General features: G+C 47.5%; 1 protein-coding gene across 1 annotated transcript; it reads right to left on the minus strand.

Annotated features, from left to right (window-relative positions):
• Positions 1–19,293: 19,293 nt before the first annotated feature.
• On the minus strand, positions 19,294–24,595 carry LOC132574313 (uncharacterized; the record flags this gene model as incomplete). Its single annotated transcript, XM_060242675.1, has 4 exons — positions 19,294–19,401; positions 21,095–21,203; positions 21,330–21,802; positions 24,137–24,595. Coding segments are annotated over 4 exons (1,149 nt in total), but the record flags the coding sequence as incomplete, so codon positions are not given.
• Between the last annotated feature and the right edge of the window lie 506 nt (positions 24,596–25,101).

Consider the following 25,101-nt stretch of genomic DNA (forward strand, 5'->3'; position numbering starts at 1 on the left):
GCCTTAGACTTTGCACAGATTTTCGTGGGATAAACACGATTTCTATGTCCAATGCCTACCCCATCCCCTTGATCAAAGACTTATTAAGTACGGTGTCAGAGGGGTCCATATTCACTAAACTGTACCTAAGGGATGCCTACTTCAGGGTGAGAATCAAGGAGGGGGACGAATGGAAGACGGCGTTTAACATGCCGATGGGACAGTTTGGATATCTGGTGATGCCGTTCGGGTTGCAGGGAGCCCCGGGAGTATTCATGAACTTTATCAATGAAGTGCTCAGGGATTATCTATACAATGGGGTGGTGGTGTACCTGGATGACATCATTATCTATTTGAAAGATCTACCCTCCCCCGTCCAGCTGGTGCAAAAGGTGCTCACCACCCTGTATGAACATAAACTGTTTGCAAAGCTGTCTAAATGCGAATTCCACCAGGCGGAACTCAACTACCTGGGGTTTCGAGTCTCAGGGAACGGGCTGGCCATGGACCCAGCTAAAATACAGGCTGTACTAGACTGGGGACCCCTGAGGACACGTAGGCAGTTACAATCATTTCTCGGGTTCACAAATTTCTATAGGGGGTTCATTCAGGGATTCGCACAAGTGATGCTGCCACTGACCAACCTACTGAAAACAAAAGGAAAGGGGCCCGAAGCAAAAAAAACAGAGCTAGACTGAGGTGGTCACCAGACTGTCAGAAAGCTTTTGAAAAGCTCAAACGATTGTTCACAAGTGAACCCGTACTAGCCCACCCCGACGAATTAAAACCCTTTATGGTTCAATGTGACACCTCCGACATGGCCATAGGAGCCATATTAATGCAGAGGGATGCCGAGGGGAGGCTAAAGACATGCGCTTATATTTCTAAAAAGTTTTCCCACGAGCAGCGCAACTGGTCGTTTTGGAACAAGGAGGCATTTGCAGTAACATCTGCGCTAAAAACCTGGCATTCTTGGTTGGAGGGGGCGAGGGGCCCTTTTGAGATTTGGACCGATCATAAAAACTTGGAAGTGCTCACCGGGCACAGGAAACTGACGGCAAAACAAATCCGGTGGGCGGAATTCTTTGCCAAATTTGACTTTACATTAAAGCACATCCTGGGGTCGTAAACTTTTTATCTGATGCTCTCTCCCAGCTACCCCAACACAAGAGTCAAAGGGAAGAAGTAGTGGACTCAATCATTCCCCCTTCAGCCGTAGCTGGGGGGGTGACCACCTACTCCGGGAAGAAAACTGGAACAACTGAACCGTGGGGGGGGCAATAAGCTGATTAAAGAGGCGAAGGCAGAGGGGGAAGGAAGGCCGGATGGACTAACAAAAGGGGAGGGAGGATTTTGATATTATGAAGGGAAACTGTACGTCCCGAAAACCCTCCGCCAAAAGATTTTACAGCACTGCCACTGCAGTAAACTGGCCGGTCACTTTGGCTATGTAAAGATGTTGCACTTGGTGAATAGGCAGTTTTGGTGGCCCCATATGAAAAAAGACATTTCTGAATTTGTAGCCACCTACCCAGTCTGCATAATGGCCAAGAAAAGAGGGGGGAAGCCACTGGGCCTCCTTCAACCAATTCCAATGGCCGACCGCCCCTGGTCAGTGGTGTCCATGGACTTTATTGTAGAACTGCCAGTGTCACAGGGACGGACAGTGATTTTGGTGGTGGTAGATACGTTCTCAAACCAAGCACATTTCATTCCATGCAAAAAACCTCCCTACTGCAAAGAAGCTGCATACTTATTTTTCCAGCACATTGTTAAAATACACTCATTTCTGGACAAGGTAATTAGCGACCGCGGGCTTTAGTTCGTTGCCAACTTCTGGTGGGAGTTTTGCAAATTGGCGGGCATTGAGCAGGGCTTGAGTTCCACCTACCACCCGCAGATGGATGGACAGACGGAACGCTTGAATGCCCTCCTAGAACAATACCTAAGGTGTCACGTAAACTATCAGCAATTGAATTGGGTAAAGCTACTCCCCTTCGCAGAGTATGGCTACAATAACAGCTTGCATAGCTCCACCAAGTCCACGCCGTTTCAAATCGTGAATTGTTATGAAGGAAAGCCTTTCCCTCTGCTACCCAGTACCAATGAGAACTCTCCCCCCACTTCCTGCCAGCAGTGGTGGGGAACTTCGAGAAAAGGGTGGGCTATCATCCAAGAAAACCTGGAGGCAGCAAAAAGGGATTACAAATCTCAGTTTGACAAAAAGCACTCACCTGAGTGGGACTTTAAAGTGGGGGAAATGGTGTTTTTATCCACTAAAAATCTACCATTACCACAGACTTCTCAAAAATTAGCCTACAAGTACTTGGGGCCGTTTAAGATAAAATGGGTGATAAATAAAGTGATGGTGGAGCTAGAACTGACTAAATTGTTTAGTAAAATACACCCTGTCTTCCATTGCAGCCTTCTTCAGAAAGATCCTGGAATTACATTATGGCACCCCTGCCCTCCAGCGCCCAAACCTATTCAAGTGAGGTGTCAAAGTCACCATGAGGTGCAGGAGGTGCTGGACGCAAAATTGAAAAAAGGGGGTTTTGTACTACCTAGTGCACTGGAAGTACTTTCCACCCAGCTGCGATGAGTGGGTCAAGTCTTCAGATCTGCGAGCCCCCCTCCTACTCAAAAGGTTTTACCTACTGCACTCAGACAAACCCCGAGCAAGAGCTTAGGGGAGGGGCAGTATGTCATGCAATTGTCAATTCTCCTGAACTTAATATGCTTATTGAAACTTAGTAGCCATGTTAAACCAATGTTACTAACCCTAGAGAATGCTATGCACATCAAAGTGTATTGTTGCTAGTGCACCGTTTGAACTCGCTTTGCAATTACTAACAAATGTAGGGATGTATTCCTTTGAAGACAACATGCCTCCAAAGACCAGATGCCAGTGAGTCTCAGGAAGAAAGACCACAGAGAAATAGATAAGAGAAAGGTACCGTGTGAATCTTCACACTTGGCCCTCATAGTGTTTAGAATAGCTGCTTTTGTTATGGGAACCTTTGATGTAGTGTCCTTAAGTATACTTTGCAACATTGTTTGGTATCAGTCCCAATTTCTGTTCCTTTCGATGCACATGGATTATCAAATAAAGCCTAACTTTGTATCATTTCAAGGACTGGTTGATTTGAGATCTAATTGCCTGACACCATGGACAGGAACACAGTTAGGATCTGCAAGGCTGAGCAGCTCAGGAGAGAAGTGTGATCTGGAGTCCTTCTTTGCAGAGCATGCACAAATAGGCACAAGCAGGGAGCTGGCTGGAGATTGGCAAGGAACACTGATGCAGGGTAAATGTCCATATAGAAGCTGGCACAAATGCCAAATTCTTAAGATCAAACAGGATTCACTGCCTAAAGACAGTAAGCAAGTAGGTATTTGGTATTAATGTCCATATTGGGTTAGTTCTTATATTCCATGTTTTCTACTTACCACTTAATGTTCATAGAAGCAGTTTGCCTGTGCTCACATAATATAAGTTCATACTGTAAGTTCATAACAATTAGAGTCCTATATCTCTGACACTAGGCCAGAGTAAACTCAGTTCATAAATGGTGAAAAAGGAGCGAGCTCCAGGGCTAACACCTCCTCAGTGTCTGGAAGTGGAAGGGTGCAAGTGAGCTGCCTTGGCAGTGTGAAACCATCAAGCCGCCTCAAGCCACATCCAGTTTTTTTATTTTATTTTTTTAAAAAGAAAAAAACTGTTCAGAGCACATGTATGAGGGGGAAACCAAACCGAGCAACAGGAATGGTGCACAACAGCCGTCTGATTGCACCCATGTCACCCCATGGATGGGATGGGGCTGGCTTGTGGGGGAGCATGTGGAGGGCTCAGGATGGTTGTTTTTTAGCTGGCCCTATTTGGAACGCCTCCTATCCACCCCTAAATGCCCATCTGTTATCACTCATTGTGTTCCTTCTTTAAGAATGGTGGCAAATGCCACTTCTTTCGTAGTCAGGGAAGGACTTTTCTTATAAATAAATCTCCAAGATCTGCCTTTTGTGTACCTTTGCTCAGCAGCATCCACTCAGTTCAGTATTCTGTATCTCCATTTAAATCATCAGGTCAGATAACAGAACCATAGAAAACTTTGGCCTGAGACTCTGACACATCCTGATTTCAGAGCAAGAGTATAGCACTTATATAAAGCAACTCAGTACAAAGTAGTTCCTTTTATTTATTTTTTATGTACCTTAGAATTCACAGACCTAGCACAATTTGGTGGTATGTTGCCACCCCTGCAGTGCATGTTAAAAGTTCTACATGATATTTCCATTGTTGCACTCACAAAATGGAGTACAGTGGCAAATGGTTTACAAGAAAATGACACAAACCATCTTTTGGTTGCAGTCCGTATTAAAGGTAAAGGAGAGAAAGCTAAGAAGTCTGTGATGAACAAATCACCTAGGATAAATGAGGGGGAAACTTGCCTAATAATACCTCTTCTTCACTTCATAAATTTAACAGCAACACAGAGGAAGAAAATTACAGTGGCATCTTTTACAAATGAGATAAAATTTAACAGTTTTTGGAAATACAGAGTGAAGAAGAAAGGGTTTTGCTCCCAGTCACCATTAATTTGATTTTGTTGCAACTAATTAAATCAAACTCAATTAAATATTGTGCCATAACCTTGAAGGTCTCTGTAATACTGCTATTATTTTATGAGGGAATGCAAAGCAACCTTCCTCCTTCTTATAAATAAATCCCCTCCTTCAGACCATCAGTAGTATAACAAATTTTGATCACACCTGCTCACATGGATCTACCATCAATAGTATGTTATTACATGCTATCATTTTTTTACAAATTTGAAATTATATTTCTCTTGGCTCTCAAATGGGACCACCAGCAGTCCTGAATCATATACCCAACTATGGCTGCTCTAACGTGGAAGTTTTGTTCTGCTTTTCTATCAAAACTGAAGCAATGTTGTTCACTAAATCTTCATTTTTCATGTATTTCCCTGATTTACAGCAATATTTCCCAAATATGGTTAGAGGCAAACTTTCAGGAAGGACCATAGTTCAAGCTCCTTGCTCACCATGTATAGGGAAAGGTGTGCATCTTTTGCAACTTCATTCACAGCAATGCCATTTTCCTTGCCTTGTTACTCTGTGTCTGGCATTACACCCTGCCTACACCTCACTGCTACATCACTATAGCTTAAGTAATTGTAACTTAATACAAAGTTTGAGTCCAGTAGAACCTTTAAGACCAATCAAGTTTTATTCAAGGCATAAGCTTTTGTGTGCATGTACACTTCCTCTGATACATTGAAATGGAAGGTAATTTAAACATATAAGCAGAGGCGGACCAGCAAATTAGTATGCAACATGATGAAGATGTTTTAAGTTATGCAAAGACAAAACAGGAATAACCTAAGTTTATATGGTCAACAGACTGGAAAGGGAAATTGCTGATTGTTACAAAACTCAGAACAACTCCCCTAGGTTTTAACAGAGATATTGGTTTCTTATCTCACTACATAAACTAAGCTCATTCATTCCACATATTTTCACCATGAAGGGCTATACATTCTCTTTATTAGAGTGCATTTCTTCTTTAGAACAGTATATTGGTATAGTGATTATAATGTAATGCAATGAAAATTGGAATGTATTTTTCTGACCCTACCACAAAGGGAAAAAATGTTGTTAGTTACCTCCATGCTTGAGAGGAGATGAATGGAGCATAACAATGGAATCTCAATTAAACTCTTAACTTCACACAATTAGGAAGGATATATTTACACCTTTATCTCATATTTTGACAAATGTATTATGTCATTGTTTTTCTCCCTTAATTATATCCATTGTATAAACTTGGCTTCTAATTCCTGTTTTATCTTCACATAGTATTTACTGAATCACCATCATCCCAACTTAAGCTGGGCTCTGGGTGATGTACAACAAATAATAACAATATATGGATTAAAAAGTGCAATAATACAAATTAAAATAGTAGATTTCTAACAGTAGATTTCTAAAACCACAATGGTGTCCTGGTGATTTTTTTTCATTGTCCATGATTGCTGGAGCATATGAGGACTGGAGCAAACTCCAAGGGGGGCGGGGAAGGTGCCAGCCGTTGCTGTCCTCAATCAAAATCCTGGCGGAACATCTCTGCCTTACAGGCCCATTGGAATTGCATAAGAACCTGCAGGGCCTGGATATCCTCTGGCAGAGAATTCCACCATGTTGGAGCCAGAACTGAGAAAGCTCTGGCCCTTGTTGAGGACATCCAGACTTCTTTAGGGCTGGAGATCACCAGTAAATTGTTGTCAATGGAGGGGAACACTCTACTAGGGACATAATGGAGGAGACAGTCCCACAGATAAGTTGGTCCCAGACCACTCAAAGTCTTAAAGGTCAAAAACAATACCTTGAATCTGACTCAATACTCAACCAGAAGCCAGTGTAGCTGGCACAACACTGGTTGTATATGTGCTGTTCATGGTGTTCTTCATCATGTTGCATGCCAGTTTGCTGGTCAGCCTCTGCTTGTATTTTGAACTGAGAGCCAGTTTCATGTAGTGGTTAAATGCATGGGCTGTTATCTGGGGAAACCAGGTTTGATTCCCCACTTCTCCACAGGCACCTGCTGATGTGACCTTGAGTCTTACAGAGCTGTTCCTCTCAAAAGCAGTTTCTGCTAGAGCTCTATCAGCTCTACCGACCTCAGAGGGTGTCTGTTGCAGGGATGAAGGGAAAGGAGATTGTAAACTGCTCTGAGACTCCTTCAGGTAGTAAAGGGCAGAGTATAAATCCAATCTCCTCCTCCTCCTCTTCCTCCTCCTGTTGCCTTGTATTTCAATGTATGTGAGGAAGTGTGTGTGCACATGAAAGCCCATACCATGAATAAAACTTTGTTGGTCTTAAAGGTGCCATTGGACTCAAACTTTGTTCTACTGCTTCAGACCAACATGGCTGCCCACCTGAATGCAACTTAATGCAATTGCAATATGTCAATTAGGATTTTTAAAAAAAAAAAGGCCAGAAGAAGCCCTCTAGTGGAGATTGGAATGGAAATGGTGGCTGCAGAGGGCTGGGTCAAGGGAACTGTATCATATATGCCTTTCATTGCTGCAGCAACTGCTTCTGGGGTGTATATCAAGAAAAAAAAAGTTATAGTTTCAGATCTGGAATTCAGAGGACAAACATTTATCATGCTTGCTGGTTTTCAAGTAGGATGTTATCTGTTTGGGTTTCAGATTTTTGTGTTTTGTTTTTTTCTCCCAGATTCCAAATTTTCAGGGTTACTATTTTCAATGGGAAATTAATTCAAAGGTGTTGGGCAGCTATTCTTAAAAATAATGGCACCAGGTTTGCAAAGAACATAGTTCTCCCTCTAAACTAAACAAACACAGACACCAAGTTTGAAGCAAATTAGATCAAAGGGTCTAATTTTGTGGGTCCCCTGAACAAGGTGCCCCAGCCATCCTACATGCAGACTGTGGACTGGCAGAAATACAATTCCCTTGGAAAATGGTCCCACCCTTGCAAAGGAGGGAAGGTGAAGAATGAGCCAGAATGGCAGCTCTGCCATTATTCCCTATGGGAGACTTTGGGGGGATGGAGAGGCTGTTTTGCAATCAAAATGCACCAACATTGCAGGGGAACTAGTTTTGCCTTTCACTAAAGACCCACCAGGTTTTGAGTGAATTGGACCACGGATCTAATTCTGCAGTCCACTGAACAAAGTGCCCCAGCCATACTACTTGAAGAGGGGAAAGGGGCCCTGCCGCCACAAAAGAGGGAGGGATGAGGAGAAATTCAGAGACTCAAAAGAAAAATAAGAAGCCTGCTGTTTCATGCACCTGAGCATGAAAAACGACATGGATTTTTCAGGGAGCATTTTTTTGTAATGCCTACAAATCCTGAATTTGTGTAGCCATTCCAGAAAAGTCATGATAATGATCCGAAGCAGTGATTTTTCTGTTTATTTTTGTCTCAGGAATTCTAGAATGCACATCCCTACTCTGCATTCACAGTGGTCATTTTCGCACTCACCTCCAGCCGGCGCGATCCCCCTCTTCACCGCGCAGGATCTGCGCGGATTTCGCACTAAATGCCGCGGAGCAGCCTTTTGCACCGGAAACTCCCGTCGCAAAAGCCGCGCAAACGCCAAACTGCTTTTTGGCGATTTACGTTTGAGCAACTTTTGCGACGGGAGTTTCCGGCGCAAAAGGCTGCTCCGCGGCATTTAGTGCGAAATCCGCGCAGATCCTGCGCGGTGAAGAGGGGGGTCGCGCCGGCTGGAGGTGAGTGCGAAAACGACCAGTGACTGAGAGCTCCAGAGTGAACAATCACCATGTGGAAGCAACATAAAATGGCAACTGGAGCAGGAAACTTGACTTTTGTACTTTGTGTAGGCTTTATGCTGGGTTAGGTTGTAAGGTAAGGTAAGGTAAGGTAAAATTTTATTTGTATCCCGCCCTCCCCGCCCAAGCAGGCTCAGGGCGGCTGTGTGAATTTGGTTTCTTTTTGTTGCCCAAACTGGTGAAGAAATCAAAGGCAGAACCAGTGATAGACATCAGCTTGGTTCCCAGCTCTAGCTTGGGATTTAAATGCAAGGCAATCCTTTTCTTAGCCCCAGATCATAGATACAAACAGAATTATGTGGCAATGAATGTTGAGTGTGTATCTAGAAACCTAGCATAGCCTGCTAGCCAGCTCAGCTCAACCTAGCATAGCCAGCTCATAGCCAGCTCAGACACAGATTTATTCTTCACTTGTCATCAACAGCTGCAAAATATGCTAAAGCATTTGGCAAACAGCAAGCCTTGAGTTTACTTACAAGCTCCATTAAGCCCGCCTTTGCCTGTTTTCAGAATGATAAGGTAAAAACTATGAGAGTCTCTCATGCTTTCTAAATGGCATGCTGATAGTTATCATTACAGAGCAGCCCCAAATCTCATTATGAAATGCTTCTACCTTAAGTAAAAAGCACACTGGCTTATTAGTTATGTTGCAATTAGCTAGGAATTCTTAATTTTAAATCAGTGCTTACTGAAATGTAATTAATTGATGGCATGCTAACTGCTGCAAAATGTAAATGTATCTCCATAACTAAAAAAAAAAAAAAGCTTAGGAGATGCTGTGGGAAGAAAGGTGAATTGTTGCTATAGTGCTTTGTTAATTTGTAATGTCTTAGTCTGAAATAATTACTTGTTCCTATACAATTATTATGAAAGCTTCTGTTTTGGTTAGTCTCTCCTTCTGAAATGAGACAGATAGCACTGATCATGTATTTTCTAAAGTTCTACTCCATCTGTGGAATTCCCTCCCCTTACTTGTACAAGCAGCATCTTTAATATATATATTTATACCCTGCTTTTCCCCCAGTGGGGGGGACCTAAAGTGGCTTCCAATATCATTTTCATCTCTTCCATTATATCCTTACATCCTTACAGCTCTGTGAGATAGGTAAAACTGAGGGACAAAGAGAGGCTGGTCCAATGTAACCCAGCTGGTTTCCAAGGCACAATAGGGATTCAAACCTGGATCTCCAAGATCCTTGCCTGACACTCTAACCACTATACTACTCTGGCTCACATATATCATGACTTCTAGGTATTATATTAAAACAGTTCTGTTTGCACAGATTGTCGATTATGTTAATGATGTGAGATTGAGCTAGCTGCTACTATTGATACTTTAATGTGTTTGCTTTTATATAATTTCATATTGTATTTTATTAATGCTTTAGTATTTATGTAAACCACCTTGAAGATATGAATTAAAAGTAAGGATATACAGATCTGAAATGAAATAAAATAAATGTATAAATCAAGATGCTAGGTTTCAAGTCTGCCTGGAAATCACAGAAAGGTAAAGGATGCAGGTTATGAAGAGTTGAAAAAAGCCATTTTCAGATGCTTATAGCCCCTTTTCACATGTTCTTTGGTTTTCAAATCAGGTTACAGGACTGAATCCTGGCGAACCCTTAGGCTGCGATCAGACTACAGGCTTGGCAGAGTCTGGCCATTGCCTCTAATTGCACCAGTTTAAGTTGTAGTAGGAAGGTTTGATCAGGCAGCTCACTCTGAGTTAGCTTCACATGCACATACTTTGTGTTTAATCATCCAGATTAATGCTGTGCATCAAACACAGAATGTGCTGTCTGGTTGGTTTTTTAAAAAAATGTAATGGATGTGCATGTACTTATGTGCACATTGCTGACAACTCAGGTGGAAATAGGAGAGATGTTCACACTTCCCAGCTGGCTTCACTTTGCAACAGGAAAGTTCAGACACCAGGAACACAGAGTGAAAGTGCAGACATCTGTATACTGGACTTTCCCTGATGCCTAAATTGTTTCTGTTAGGGAATTTTTGGAGTATAGAAACTTTTCTAACTGCTTGTCTTAGGGTGTGGTCACACTCACCATTAAATCCATCTGCAGCACGCCTCTATTATAATCCGCACAACCAATTTTCCTATCAGACAACAGCCATTCTATCTGTTCTATTCTATCCCATGTGGGTCGCGTCGCTGGTCGATCAGAGTGTTCTACTGGACCTCGTTTCATGAGACGTCAATCTGCATTAGTGCAGGCGCAGTGATGCCCGCTATCTGCAGCGCGTCGTTTTTAAATGGGTCGGATCACTAACAGTTTTGCTAGTCCGTTGGCACTACTTTTCCAGCACGAGCACTACGCATGCAAAAAAAACCCCCAGGAATTCAAATCAGTTCACATCTAGTTCACATCTACTTTCAAAAGTTAGTTTTGTTTCCAGACATAGGGGTGGGCAAATGATTTATCGAGCCAACATTCGCTCGCTCATTCACTGGCGCCGTGATATCACTTGCAGGGGGCTTTGGGAGGGAAGCAGTGGTGCGCTTCTGACAAGTTGCCAATGATGGAGCGTTCAAACAGAGAAATTCTGCTCAGGAACCGTCAGAAGAATTTTGTTCCGGATTTAAAGCAGTATCAAATTAGTCCGCGCCCCAGTCATCTCAACGCGGGACTTGAACGAGCTAACCACCATTTGCAGATGCTGACGTTTGGACAACCGCTTAAAATCTGACATGCTTCCGGACTTCACTCATGCCCGTAGCGGGATTTTATGAATGTCTGACCTCACCCGTAGACTCATATTTAGAAGTGGAGGATTCAAAACTACATCTAAAATGAATGCAACTTTTTGAACCACTAATTGATTCCAAATATTGATTTACACACATGAACCTCTGAGTTCCATAAAATTCCCTATGGCTTCACAACATTAATACATTTTTAAGATTATGGGAGGGGGGAGGAATCTGTTGCCGGTCCAGTATTTCCGCATTAAGGATATTTTTTTAATTCTTCCCATAAACAAATTATCCCCAGAATGCACCATTCCAATGCAAGCTGACCATGTGTGAGTTGACTATGGAATGGATCAGCTGTATTCTTTTCATCCAATTTAATTTGCTTTCCTAGAATTTGTGGGAGTGGGAAGTCTTCTTTGGATACATATTATCAATGTGAAAGTACAAATAGCAACACCTAGCAAGCATATACAAAACCTATCTGAACTGAGCTCATACCCAGCCACAAATATTGTTAGTCTTTAAGGCAGAGGGTGTCAAGCATGTGACCCAGGGGCCAAATCAGGCCCCCGGAGGGCTCCTATCAGACCCGTGAGCAACTCACTGCCGTCTGCTTCCTTCTCCCTCTCTCTTGCTTCCTTCTGCATAACAGCTTGCTTTGCAAGGCTTGCTCAATTGCACAGGAACTACTGAGCAAAGCCTCTGTTTTCTCCATTGGCTGAAGCTCCTCCCTTGGGGAGGAATAGCTTACTTTGCCAGACTCTCTCAATCGCACAGCAGATTTACTGAGCCAAGCCTCTCTTCCTTTTATTGGCTGAGGCTTCTCCGCCTCCTGGTCCCCTGAGGAAGGAAGGAAAGAGTCAGAGCTTCCTTTGCCCAGATCCCTGGATCCCATGGGAGAAATACAAAGAAATCACCTTTAAGACCAAGTGTTAATGGTGGAATCCCCGATGGTGGAATCAACTACCAGAAGAGGTGCGAGCCCTGCAAGACCTGAATCAGTTTCGCAGGGCTTGCAAAACTGCCCTCTTTCAGCTCGCTTTTGAGACGGAACCCGGCTAAATGACATCTAGCCATCTTGTACGTATTCTGAATTGTAGCACCTTAATTAATAATTTATCTGGCACAACTGTTTATTTAACTTTTAACTTAATTTATAAATGAAAGTCAATTATATTTTAACTGTTTTTATATGATTGCATTCTACTGTAAACATGGTATACACCATGCTCTGTGAGCCGCTCTGAGCCTGCCTTTGGCGGGGAAGGGCGGGATATTATGACTTACAGTATTTTAACACCTAATTTATATATTTTATCTATTTTAAAAAATTTTATTATGTAATTGATTATATTTAAAACTGTTTACATTGTTTTACTTGAATCATGGAATCATGAATTACATTGTTTTACTTGAATCCATGTCTGTGAGCTGCCCTGAGCCCGCCTTTGGCAGGGGAGGGCGGGATATAAAAATAAAGTTATTATTATTATTATTATTATTATTATACAAAAATAAACGTATTATTATTAATGTTTTAAGTATATTATATATATTTTTAAAAAAATTAATTGTGTTTGTGTCATTTATAGTTTATATCTCTGATACCTAATCTTAAATAGGTACACTCATGGCCTGGCCCAGCATGGCCCAGCCCAACATGGCCTGGCCCAACCCAACATGGCTCAGCCCAACAAGGTCTCATTTATGTCAGATCTGGCCCTCATGAGTTCAACACCCCTGCTTTAATGTGCTACTGGAATCTTGGTCTTTTCTACTGTTACAGACCAGCTAACATGGCTACCCTCTTGATCTATATAAAATCTATAAAATGCTCATCCAAATGTCAACATGCATACATTCACAGAAGCAAAGTTAGCAGAAATTCACAATGCATTTTTGGAAGTTTACACAGTGGAACATTGGACATGGGAAAACTACAGAATAGTACTGAAACCGCACAATAACCTTCATCAACCTCACATTAAATAATTTAAACAGGCTTCAATCAGATCGTATAGTGAAAGCAGAATTCGTGTATGCAAGCAAGAACCTGGCTCAAACAAATATCAAGGTCTGGCTGTGATCCTTCCACTATTATCCTAGCATTGTTAAATGTAAGTCTTGAACCCAATCAGAGGTTCCAAAGATAACCTGGCTTCATGGAAATGGATCCTTTTGAAATTCATGCTAGCATACACCTATGGAGCTGTGTGTAGGAATGTATATATTGTTCATGAGAAACTTCCCAACACTTATTGAAATGTTGTTTATTCATGCAGGAACTTCCTGGGTTGAAATTCACTAGTAGCTCTGTTGGATGATATTGTAACAGATTCTTCTAAAGCAGGTGTACTCAGAATCCTACTCATGTCTGTTCATTGGGGCTTACTTTAGTATTCTTAGAATTACTGCTCTGTAAGATGCATCAACCTTGAAATGTTCAGTCAGTTAATCTGATTGCTGCCAGCCATATGGGAATCCTGGGGAAATCTGCAGTAGTTTCCCATTCATCTGTGATTCTCCAGTGGTTCTGATTTTCTGCTGGACTCTTAGCAATCCCTACAAAAAACAAACAAACAAAAAGAAACCTTAGCAATTCCTGGAAGACATGCAAAACTGCAACATCAGCTATTACTGAAAGACTTCCAGGAGTCTGGATTTGTTTCCTTTAGTCCAGACAGGTAACTTTGCAGATCCCACTCTTAGTCAGCATTCATTAAAGTATTGGCACTATATTTGTAAAAACAGAAGACATGAGCTTTTGTTGTTGTAAAACAGTCAGTCAAAGTGGGTCTGGTTAGTATGTTTTAAAAAGCTCCCTTTTGTATCAGAGGCAGACTTTTTTTTTAAGCTAAAATGGAACTGAACTGTGTGAAATTTCACATACAGCTGTGTGAAATTAGCTAGTAGTGGTCAGTTCAAGGCCAGGCAAGAATTCTGAGGGTTTTTCTCAAAATGGCCAGAAGAATCTGGTTGCCTGTGACTAGACACAAATTCTTTTTTTTTTGCCTATTTCACATTGCAGAAGGTAGATTAATTAGGTCTGATTAGCCTGTGCATAATTTCAACCTAATGAAATCAGCGTCTCCTAAGGCATCTCTAAATACAGGGAACTTACCACACTAGATAATACAAGCTAAATAGTTGAAATGGCTGGGGAAAGAACTCTAACGGAAGTTATGCAAAAAACCCAGCCACCGCGAGGCCAAGACTCTGCTTTAGGCAGCTGAGGCCACTAAATGCCTAGCACTTCCCGAAGCCCAAGTTTTAAGTCATCCAAAAAAGTGTCGTTTCCCTTATCAAAAAGATGGATGCCATCAATCCTGTATAAATCCGTGCAATCAGGATGCGGGAGAAAGTGCCCCAACCCCCCCTCAAGGGCTTTTTAAATTTCTAAATTGGCTTTATGGCAAGCTCTCTCAATCGCCCTTGGATCCCTTGCCCCACTCCATACCTGGCGCGGGATCATGGCCGACCACACAATCAAAACCTGAGGCCAACGACTCCTAATGACTCAAAAGTCATCCTTGGCCTGCAGCACAAGGGCTTTACCCTTGAGCAAGCCTAGATCATTTCCTCCCAAATGTGTCACCACAACATGTGGTAACAAAATATGAACGTTTTCAAAAAGCAAGGGCAACAGGCCCGACCAATGGAGACCCCGCCGTCCACGCCACTCTATGGTAGCCCACTTGCTGAGCCCCAGCTATGACCCAGCCGAAGTCCTCCTGGCCCTATGGGCAGCCCAGAAACACAAAGCGTCATCTTTCCCCATGGACAACAGCACCTGAGAAAAGAAGAAAACAGTGAATAACCACACTCTCAATAACCTGATGCCAGTTACTGCAGTGCCAGAGGGTGGACATAGCCTTTATAGGCCGAGAAACGCCACCTACCAAGCTTCTGAATGGACGGTGGGGAGTACCCCAGAGGCGCCGTCGTAGAAGCCGCCTTTATGCGGAAAGAATGAGTGCCAAACTTAACCCCTGCCAGGCCAAGCCTGACGAGAGCTTTGACAGAGACCAACACTGATGCTTCGTCAGGGGACTACTGTCCCCATGCCAGAACAACAGACCAGCCCCAGAACCACGGGCAGCTAGATAGCACGTTAAAGCCGCTACAGGACACAGTTCCCCCTCGGAACAGGTGCCCAAACTAATAGTGTTCCCTCACTGCAGCTGGTCAGTCTTAGAAAGACGCCCTGTGATATATGCCGCTCCATCAGCAATGGGAATGTCTTGGCTCAATAAGGCCCTTCCATAAACATCCCCTCTGGACTAAGCTATCAGCTCACTCATCCGGAGAGCCCAAAAAAATGCCACCAGGGAGGCAGCATGAAAGAGAAGTGTTTCATACTCCAATCTACACACCTGGCCCCAGACTGACCGTAAACCCCTAAGAATTACAGGTGAAATTGGCTGCCTTGCATTTGACCTAACCCCGGCCTCTCTGGCCCACCCTTTGAGCATCTTTCGAATGCGGAAATCACTAGTTAGTTCCTGTAACCCCATGGCTTTACTGGCAAAAGCCAAAGAAGACAACCGGCCCCAAATGGATCGAACTGCCAGGTCCCTGCGCTGCAATGATATGCAATAGTGGAGTAAATGCTCCACTGGAAGAGGCCATTCCATGCTGTAACCTATGGTGCTCCTAAACTTCTCAAACTGGCTCACTGCCCTTGTGTATGATTTTCTAGTGCTAGGAGCAATAGCAATACTTATCACTCTGCCAGCCTTGACCTGCCAATCATCCAATTCTCCAGGGGCATCCTTGTAGGAAGAAGATCTGCATCTGGGGTGAGCCGATGAAACCTCTGCATCTGTTTGCGAGAGACAGCATCAGCCACCCCATTATCCACCCCAGGCACATGACTGGCTAAAAATAAAATATTCCACCGCAGGCATTGCAGTGTGAAAGCCCGAACTAACTTCATAACCCTGGGTGATTTAGAAGTGAGGGAACTGATGACATGCACCAGAGCTAAATTTTCACACCAAAAGTGGACTGTGTGGTCTACCAACTCATTTTCCCACAACCAAATGGTCACCAAGATCGGGAAGAACTGTAAGAAGGTCAAGTCCCTGGTCCACCTGGCATCTACCCATTCCATAGGACAGTCCTCCACACACCAGTGTCCATGAAAATAGACGCCAAATCCCAAGGACCCTGCAGCATCGGATGTAATCGGCTTCCAACCTCAAATCCTCCCTCCAAAAGCAGGCACCATTAAATGAGGTCAAAAACTCCTGCCACAAGAAGAGGTCCTCCCATATGCATCCGGAAATCCTAATTCTGTGATGCGGCTGGTGTAGACGGCCAGGAGTGACCACCTTACAAGCAAAGTTTAGGTGTCCCACCAACTGTGGCAACTTCTTCAAGATTGCCTTCCACCGCAACAAAAACTGGGCAACCAGCCCCTGGAGCCTTACAAATTTTTTCCCTGGGAGGCGAGAGGTTTGCTGCAAGGAATCTAGTTCAACACCTAAGAATGTCATTTGCTGGGTAGGGCCTCTGTCTTCTCATGGGCTAGGGGGATGCCCAACTCCTCAGACTGCACTGTAAAGGCCACCAGCAAGCAGGCACACTGGCCAGAGCCCAAAGGGCTGGCAAACAAAAAGTCATCAAGGTAATGCACCACAGCCCTACAGCACACACCCCATTCTAAAAAAGAGCTAAAGCGCTCGAATGCAGCACAAGAAACAAAGCACCCCATGGACAAGGCCCTATCCATGTAAAACTGCCCATCAAACTGAAAACCCAGCAATTCAAAATCCAAAGGATGAACCGGGAGAAGGTGAAAGGCAGACTTTATATCACATTTTGCCAATTCAGCACCCACCCCACAGCGCCTCACCATGTGAACCGCTGCATCAAAAGATGTATACCGCACGGTACACAATACCTTGGGTATGGCATCATTCACTGACTCCCCACGAGGGTAAGATAAATGGTGGATCAATCTAAACTCCCCTGGGGTCTTTTTTAGGCACAATGCCCAAAGGAGAGACCCGCAGAGAACTCACAGGAGGTGCAGGAAATGGACCAATCACCCTGCCCTCAGCAATTCTTTCCCTGTTTTTTGTCGAACTATATGCTCCATACGTGTAACTGACTTCAAGTTATTGGCCATAAATTTATTTATTTATTTATTTATTTTATTTGGTGACTTCTATCCCGCCCTTCCCACAAGTGGCTCAGGGCGGCTTACAACAACACATGGCTTTCTGGGTTCCTGACAAGGAATTCTGGAATCGAACTTAGAGCCATTGAACAAGTAAACTCTATCCTCACCCTTAGGATAATTATGGGGCCAGACCTCAAGCACTGTCATCCTTATTGGGCTGGGGCCCTTTTCCAAAAAGCTTATTTATCCCACCAGAGCCCTGCCTGCGCAGCCCCCTCCTGGGTTTACCCCGGGAACAATTCGTAAAGGAGTGAGACCCTCCGCACAGAGGGCACTCGTGCTTAAATGGACAGCTTTTCCTTCCACACACACCCTGCAACCCAAACTCCCAGCAGAGCAAGTGGCTTTGAACTGCCTGCCCTGCATTACCGTAGGAGCCAGAAGCAGCGGCTGTGCGCTGCACAACATGGCCGCTGTCTGACCTATCTCCGAGATTAGGTCTCGCTGGAGACATAACCTGCAGCTACAACTGTGGCTGAATTTGATCCCATTGAAGGGATGGGTTCAAGGCGGCCCTCATCCTTAATTCCTCATCTTACTGAAGCCAGGCAGGTCCACTAAAGCTGGTGTAGCTCTTGTATATGATATCAAAATACTGGAAAAGGGAAGTGGCCTTCCATGGATGAGACCTGGAAATTATTCCGGTGTAAATAATGAAACTGGGCACCCAATTTGCCCAGGTGCTATCAACTTTACAACGTTTGATTTTCTCCTTTTCCCTGTCATCCAGGTCCTCCTTATCCTTTTTCTCAAGCTCCCTGTAGAGCAGGAAAAATGGTCCACAAATTCACCCTTTAATATTTTATCCTTGGTGACTGGCAACAAGTGATCCTTTAAGGGAAGAGTCAGATCACCAAATGGTAAGGCCTTAGCAGGCACCGAAGAGTAAGATGGGCCCCAGGGATAAGGGAAACCCCAGCCACCACAGGGGCTGAGGACAGTCCAGGAAACTGGCCAGGCAGGCCACCCCAAGATGCTAGAGGGTTAGCCAAATTAAAACCCCAAGCCCAAGGCTGAGGATTAGTAAACACGGCAGTCTGGCTATTGGCCATGGGCCCAAATGTATCTGACTGCCCCCACGGCCCCCAGGGCCACTACATTAGTGCGTTATACAGACTCGCCCCTACCAAACTGCACACCTTGCCAGGCATGCAGATCAGGAACTTCCACCGGGAAAAGTGACGCTCCATCCGTCTCAACAGGGCCGGACCTGCTCTCAAGAGAAGACAAGCGGTTAAGAATCTCTTCTTGCAACTGTTTCCTATCAGCAGCCTTGACAGCTTTGGATGAAACGCCCTTCTTACCCCCAACCTCTGTGATATGGGGCTTGCCACTAGAACCCTCCAAAGCAGCCAACCTAGCTAATACAGACTGCTCAAAGGAGTCATCCTTGTCCTCAGATGATATAGGCTGAGGCGCCAGGTGCTTATAAGAAACTGGCTGGCAAGGCTGGGATTTTGGTGCAGGGATCTTGCCCTTTAATTTTCCTTGCCCCTTAGGCATGGCTAGCGAGCCCAATATCTAGCCTGCAAAAAACCGGGGGTGGGGGGTGGGGGTGGCTCTAAGCAGAGACTAACAAAAAATGGCCATCACCCTGCCTAGCAACAGGAAAGTAATAAGCAGAGAAAATGGCCGCAGCCCTGTCCAGCAACAGGGAAGTAATAAGCAGTGAAAATGGCCGCCGCCTCGCCCAGCAACAGTGAAGACCATCCCAACAATAGGATGGGAGGAATGAAGAGGGCCCCAAAGCTAGACCCCTAAACGGCCCGCCCAGCAACAGTGCAGACCACCCCAACAATCAGGACAGGGGGACTGAAGAGGTCCCCAAAGCTAGACCCGATATTCCCAGCTACAGAGGGGGAACAACCCCCAGGAAAAGGCAGAGAAAAAACGCTGGCTTAAAAACCCAGCCAGCAGCAAACCGCCACGCCAAAAAAAGCTCCCGCCGCCTCCATGTGGCCGAAAACTGGGTGCTCACCATCCCTTGATGCTCAAAAGTGGCTGCGGCCATCAGGAAACCGCCAACACTGAGCTACAGCCCCTTCCTCTGAAGTTCAGCTGAGGGATCGTCACCGCTGCTCATGGCGGCATGAAAACCAATGCGCTGAAAGATCCCATGACGAGCAGGACAGGAGGAGCTCATCCAAGCTCTCTGCTCCCCGAGCACAAGACGAAGACTGGGAGGCAGAAGCAGAGACAGCCGTTAAGGCATGCCTGCTTTGCCCTCATCTCCCATAATGCCCTGCCTGCTCCTCCTCCTTACAAAGGGGCAAATGGCACCCAGAGACAAGGCTGTGCAGCCTGCCTCCGGTTGGGAGCCGCAATATATAGACACTGCTCCAATCTTTAAACCATGGAGGTTCTGCCTCACCACTGGTGAGCCATTATTTGGATGATAGCAATGGTTTCTGTGCCCCTAGATCATTCTTTAGTCTACTGTTGATAAGAATCCACTTAGCAAATGTTTGGCAGAACTTGGTGGTTTACTCTTTTTTGTTCCCTTTTGCATCTTATGAGATTTTTGGGGTTAATACCGTAGGGAACAGATTCCACTATTAATTAACCTGGAGGTCTTCTTTAGTGGGGTCTGAAGAGGAAATAGGCTAATCAGAACAAATTGGAAAGCACCAAAGTCTGTCATTTATAAAGGAGACTACTGCATTCCTAATCTTCTTATCTCATTATCAAAGATAAAATTTAACCACATGGCAGGAACTCTCCTGCTGTAATACACACAACCATTATCGAAAGCTAATCCTATTATAGTAACAATCCCTGGGCCTGCTACTAGCTCAGATCACGCTAGCATATTCTTAACAAGATTACCAATTTAACAGCCTTTAAATTTGTCTTCCTTTTCTACTTTCTCACTAGTTCTTAAGGAATAATGTTTGTCTTTTCAGATTTTTGTTAGAAAACTGCATGAGATTCCCATCACTGCATCTTTTTTCTACATATGATTTCATATCAAATTGTTCCTTTAAGCAAATGCTTCTACTTTTTAAAATCATCTAGGACCCACAAACACTTATGGGGCATCTCATTTTCCCCTTCCCTTGCTAGTTTTTTCCCACCATCATGGTTTCTCTCTTTTCCACCTTCTGGCCAACCACCTTTGTAACGTACTCGAAGCGGAGACGAGAGTAGGGCAACATAGTTTATTAGGAGCACGTTGCAAGAGTACCAGCACGCGGGCCGGGCCCCGCTTATGTACATTACCCGGTTCAGCCTCCTGTACAGGTCGGGCCAATCCTGGCCTGTCAAACTTCCCGCCGTGGATGTAGTAGGCGGGGATTCCGCGCCCCGCGCTAGAGATGCCTGGGATACCCAGCCGCCTCTGCGCGTGGGCGCGTATTTCAGCCAATACATTACACTCCTCCCCCCCTAGTTAACGAACATAGTCTTTAAGATACGCGGGCGGTCGGCTCTCCCTGGTGGACCGTCTGGGAAGGTCCTGTGGGGGGGCGCTGCTTCCCTGGCGGGCACGTCTGGGGGTTGTGATGCCGCCAGAGGCGGTGGGTTTGGTTCCTCGGGCCGGTCGGGCTCGGTGGGCCCCTGCACTTCGGGCGGCGGCCCTGCTGTCGTTGGGGGCGCTTCGTCTGGCCGGCCTCTGGTTGGCTCCGCCTCCTCTATGTCTGCCGGGTCCTCGGGCAGCGTCCGGCGGCGTAGCTGGTCGATGTGCCGCCGTAGGACCTGGCCCCCCTCGGTCGATATGTCGTAGTGGCGGGACCCCGTTACTCGTAACACTCTGCCCGCCACCCATTCGGGTCCCCTCGCGTAGTTCCGGGCATAAACTGGGTCGCCTGCGAAGAACCCCCTTGCCGCGTCCCGGACCTCGGGACTTCCGCTGGGGTCAGCGGTCCTGTCAGGGTGTAGTCGGTCCAGCCGTGTTATGAGTTTGCGCCCCATGAGGAGCTCGGCCGGGCTGACCCCGGTGGCCGGGTTGGGGGTGACCCGGTTGTCGAAAAGGAACGCAGCTAGTCTGTGGTCCCAGTCTCCCTGAACGATGCGGCTTAAGGCTTCCTTGGTTGTGCGGACCATCCGCTCCGCCTGGCCGTTGGTGGCCGGGTGAAAGGGGGCGGAGCGAATGTGTTTAATCAGGTATCTATTGAGGAACCCTTGGAAGTCCGCCGCTGTGAATGCTGTCCCGTTATCCGAGACTATGGTATCCGGAATACCGTGTGTGCACAAGACCCTGCGCAGCGCTTTGATGGCGGCGGCCGCTGAGGTGGACCCTACAGGAATGACCTCCAGCCATTTGGAATAGGCGTCCACAATGATCATGAAGATTTGACCCTGGAATGGCCCCGCAAAATCGATGTGGAGCCTCGACCAGGGCTTCCGGGTGGACTCCCACCGTGTGGCGGGGGCGCTGGGGGGCGCAGGCCTTGACTCCTGACACGTTTGACACCTGCGCACCCACGTCTCAATCTCCCCGTCCATTCCCGGCCACCAGACGTAGCTCCTGGCTAACGCCTTCATTCGGACTATGCCGGGATGGGTCTCGTGTAGGGATTCCAGGACTCGCTTTTGCAGCGGAGGCGGGACCACCACCCTGCTTCCCCATAATAGGCACCCCTTGTGCGCGGCTAGTTCCTCCCTCCTGGTCATGTATGGTTTGAATTCTTCCCCCATGTTTCCCTCCGGCCAGCCCCTCATCACCCAGTCGAGCACCCTCGCCAGTGTTTTGTGTTTCTGTGTTGCCTTGGCGACCTCCGCCGCGTGGAGGGGCTGCTCCGGGAGGCTCTCTATCATCATGACCTGGTGTGCGGGGGCGGGGTCTGGGCCTACTTCTGGGAGCGGCAAGCGGCTGAGCGCATCCGCGTGGCCCATGGCCTTGCCTGCCCTGTGCACCAGTGTGTACGTGTAGGAGTTGAGGAATTGGTTCCACCTCAACACGCGCTGTGAGAGAATTTGGGGGGTTTGCCGGTCAGGGGCCAACAGGCCTAGGAGAGGCTTGTGGTCGGTGGCAATAGTGAACCTCCGCCCGTACAGATATTCGTGGAACTTGCGGACCCCCGCCACGATTGCCAGTGCCTCTTTGTCTATTTGCGCGTAGTTGCGCTCGGCTGGTGTCAGTGTGCGGGAGTAGTATGCGACCGGTACCTCCCTCCCGTCGGGTAGTTGGTGCCCCAGGACTGCTCCCACCCCGTATGGCGACGCATCGCATGCCAGGATGACGGGGAGGCCCTCGTCAAAATGGTGGAGCACCGCATTAGACACCAACACATCCTTAACTGCCTGAAACGCGGCCGCTTGGCGTTTGCCCCAAACCCAAGGTGCTTTTTTGTCCAGCAGGCGGTGCAGGGGCTCTGCTAGGGCCGCCTTGTGGGGGAGAAATGAATGGTAAAAGTTAAGCACCCCCAAGAAGCTTTGTAGCTCCGCTTTGCAGGTGGGGGCTGGCGCTTGCACAATGGCTCAGGTCTTCTCTTCCGTTGGGTGGATTCCCGCTGCGTCTACGGCAAACCCCAGGAACTCCACCCGTGGGACCCCCAACAGGCATTTCTCCCTCTTGACTTTGAGCCCCGCTGCCTGGAACCGGCGGAGTACCTCTCTTAGGCGGTTGCCGAATTCTTCGGGGTCCGGGGCGGCGACTAGCACGTCATCAAAAAACGGCTGGACTCCCGGGATCCCTTTCAGAAGAGCGTCCGTTATACTCTGGAAGATCCCGGGAGCGACGCTAACCCCGAATTGGAGCCTCCTCACCCTGAAGGCCCCCCTGTGTGTCACTATCGTTTGGGCTTCCGCCGTCTTAGCATCTACCGGGAGCTGTTGGTAGGCCTGTGCCAGGTCCAGCTTCCCAAAGATCTTGGACCCCGCTAGGGCAGCCAGAACGTGGCTTACCACCGGCACTGGGTAGGGGTTATCCTGCAGTGCCTTGTTTATCGTGCATTTATAGTCTGCACAGATCCGCACCTCCCCGTTTGGCTTGATGGGGGTTACGATGGGGGTCTCCCAGGTGGCATAGTCCACCGGCTCCAGGACTCCCTGGGCTGTGAGGCGGTCTAGTTCGGCCTCTATTTTTGGCTTTAAAGCGAACGGGACCCTCCTCGCCTTAAGCCGAATCGGCTGGACCGTGGGGTCTAGCGGTAGGGAGATGGCCGGCCCTTTGTAGCTCCCTAGAGACCCATCGAACACGTCAGGGAACTCTTGGCATATCTCCCCGAACCCCCTGGGTGTTAGGGTTTGCCCCACCCCCTCCACCCGGATCCCCAAGGGTTTGAACCACGCCAGTCCCAGCAGGGTGGCAAGCTGGCGCTTTACCACCAGGATGTCCAGCGGGCCGTAGAAGGACCCCCGCTCGACTTGCACCCGCGCCCACCCCGCGATTTGCACCGGATTCTTCTGAAAGTCCCGGAGTATGAAGTTCGCCGGCCTTATTTGCAGCCGCTGGGGGGGGCACAGCTTCCTCAGGGTTTCCTCCGCTATAATGGAGATGGAGGAACCAGAGTCCACTTCCATTTGGCAGGGGTTCCCCTCGATGAGGACCGCCATTTTGATTTTATCGGGGGTGGAGAGGGGCAAGTTCAGTACCTGCAGGGACGTGGAGTCCGTGGAATGGAACTCCGCCGACTCGTGATGCGTGGTCGGCCTCCGGCGGTTGGGCTTGGCTCGGCAAGCCCTCGCAATGTGGCCCGTTTTTCCGCAGCTCCGGCAGTCCCAGTTCCGGTATCGGCAGTCCCGCCTGTCGTGGGGGTCGCCGCAGCTGGCGCACTTGGTGGCCGGAACCCTCTCCGTCGGTGGGGGTCGTTCGGCCGCTCGGGGGCGTTGGGCGGCTCTGCTGGGTGGCCCGGCTGGGCGGCGCAGCTGGTGGGCTTCTTCCTCCTCTGGGCAGTCGTGGTCCAGCTCCTCGTGGTGGGCGGCTTCTGTCCGGGCCTTGGGGAAGGTCCTGGAGGTCCTCTCGAATGCCACCGCCTCGCTGAAGGCGCTCTGGAGGGTGAGCTCTTCTTTGGCGAAGAGCTTCTGCTGGAGCCTCTCGTCGCGGAGGCCCCACGTGAATCGGTCGGCCAGGGTGTCTTCCAGCTGGGGGAAGTTGCAGTTCCCGGCGATTTTGCAGAGAGCCGCCAGGTAGTCGGCGGCCGATTCCCCCACGGCCTGGTCTCTTCTGTGGAACAGGAACCGACGGGCCACCCGCGAAGGCTGTGGCGAGAAATGACCGGTGAGGAGCCTGATGATCTCCTCGTAGGACTTCTCCGTGAGGCGGGCGGGAGCCGAGAGACCCTTGGCGATCTCGAACGTGGCTGGCCCGCAGATGCTCAGGAGAACGTCCCTCTTTGAGCATGCGTCGGTGACCTTGTTGGCCCTTAGGTAGAACTCGACCCGCTCCGCGTAGGACTCCCAGGCCTCGGGATTGGCGGGGTCGAATGTCTCGATGTAGCCGGTGGTTCCGTTCTGTGTGGCCATGGCGGCGGTGGTCAGGCCTCGTGGTTGCCCTAGATCTCCGTGGTAGCCGCTGAGGCTAAGATCCCACCTTCGTCGCCAGTGTAACGTACTCGAAGCGGAGACGAGAGTAGGGCAACATAGTTTATTAGGAGCACGTTGCAAGAGTACCAGCACGCAGGCCGGGCCCCGCTTATGTACATTACCCGGTTCAGCCTCCTGTACAGGTCGGGCCAATCCTGGCCTGTCAAACTTCCCGCCGTGGATGTAGTAGGCGGGGATTCCGCGCCCCGCGCTAGAGATGCCTGGGATACCCAGCCGCCTCTGCGCGTGGGCGCGTATTTCAGCCAATACATTACAACCTTTATCTGCTTCCCTCTTTTCTACTTTTCCTTTTTCTCTCCTCTGGCAGATTATACTTGAGAAAACCATGGCCCAGCTGTACACTGGGGAAACTGCAAGGACTTGTAGGGGCACCAGATTTTCCCCTGCATCCC

The sequence above is a fragment of the Heteronotia binoei genome, chromosome 6 (assembly GCF_032191835.1).
Source record: "Heteronotia binoei isolate CCM8104 ecotype False Entrance Well chromosome 6, APGP_CSIRO_Hbin_v1, whole genome shotgun sequence".
NCBI classification, from domain to species: Eukaryota; Metazoa; Chordata; class Lepidosauria; order Squamata; family Gekkonidae; genus Heteronotia; species Heteronotia binoei.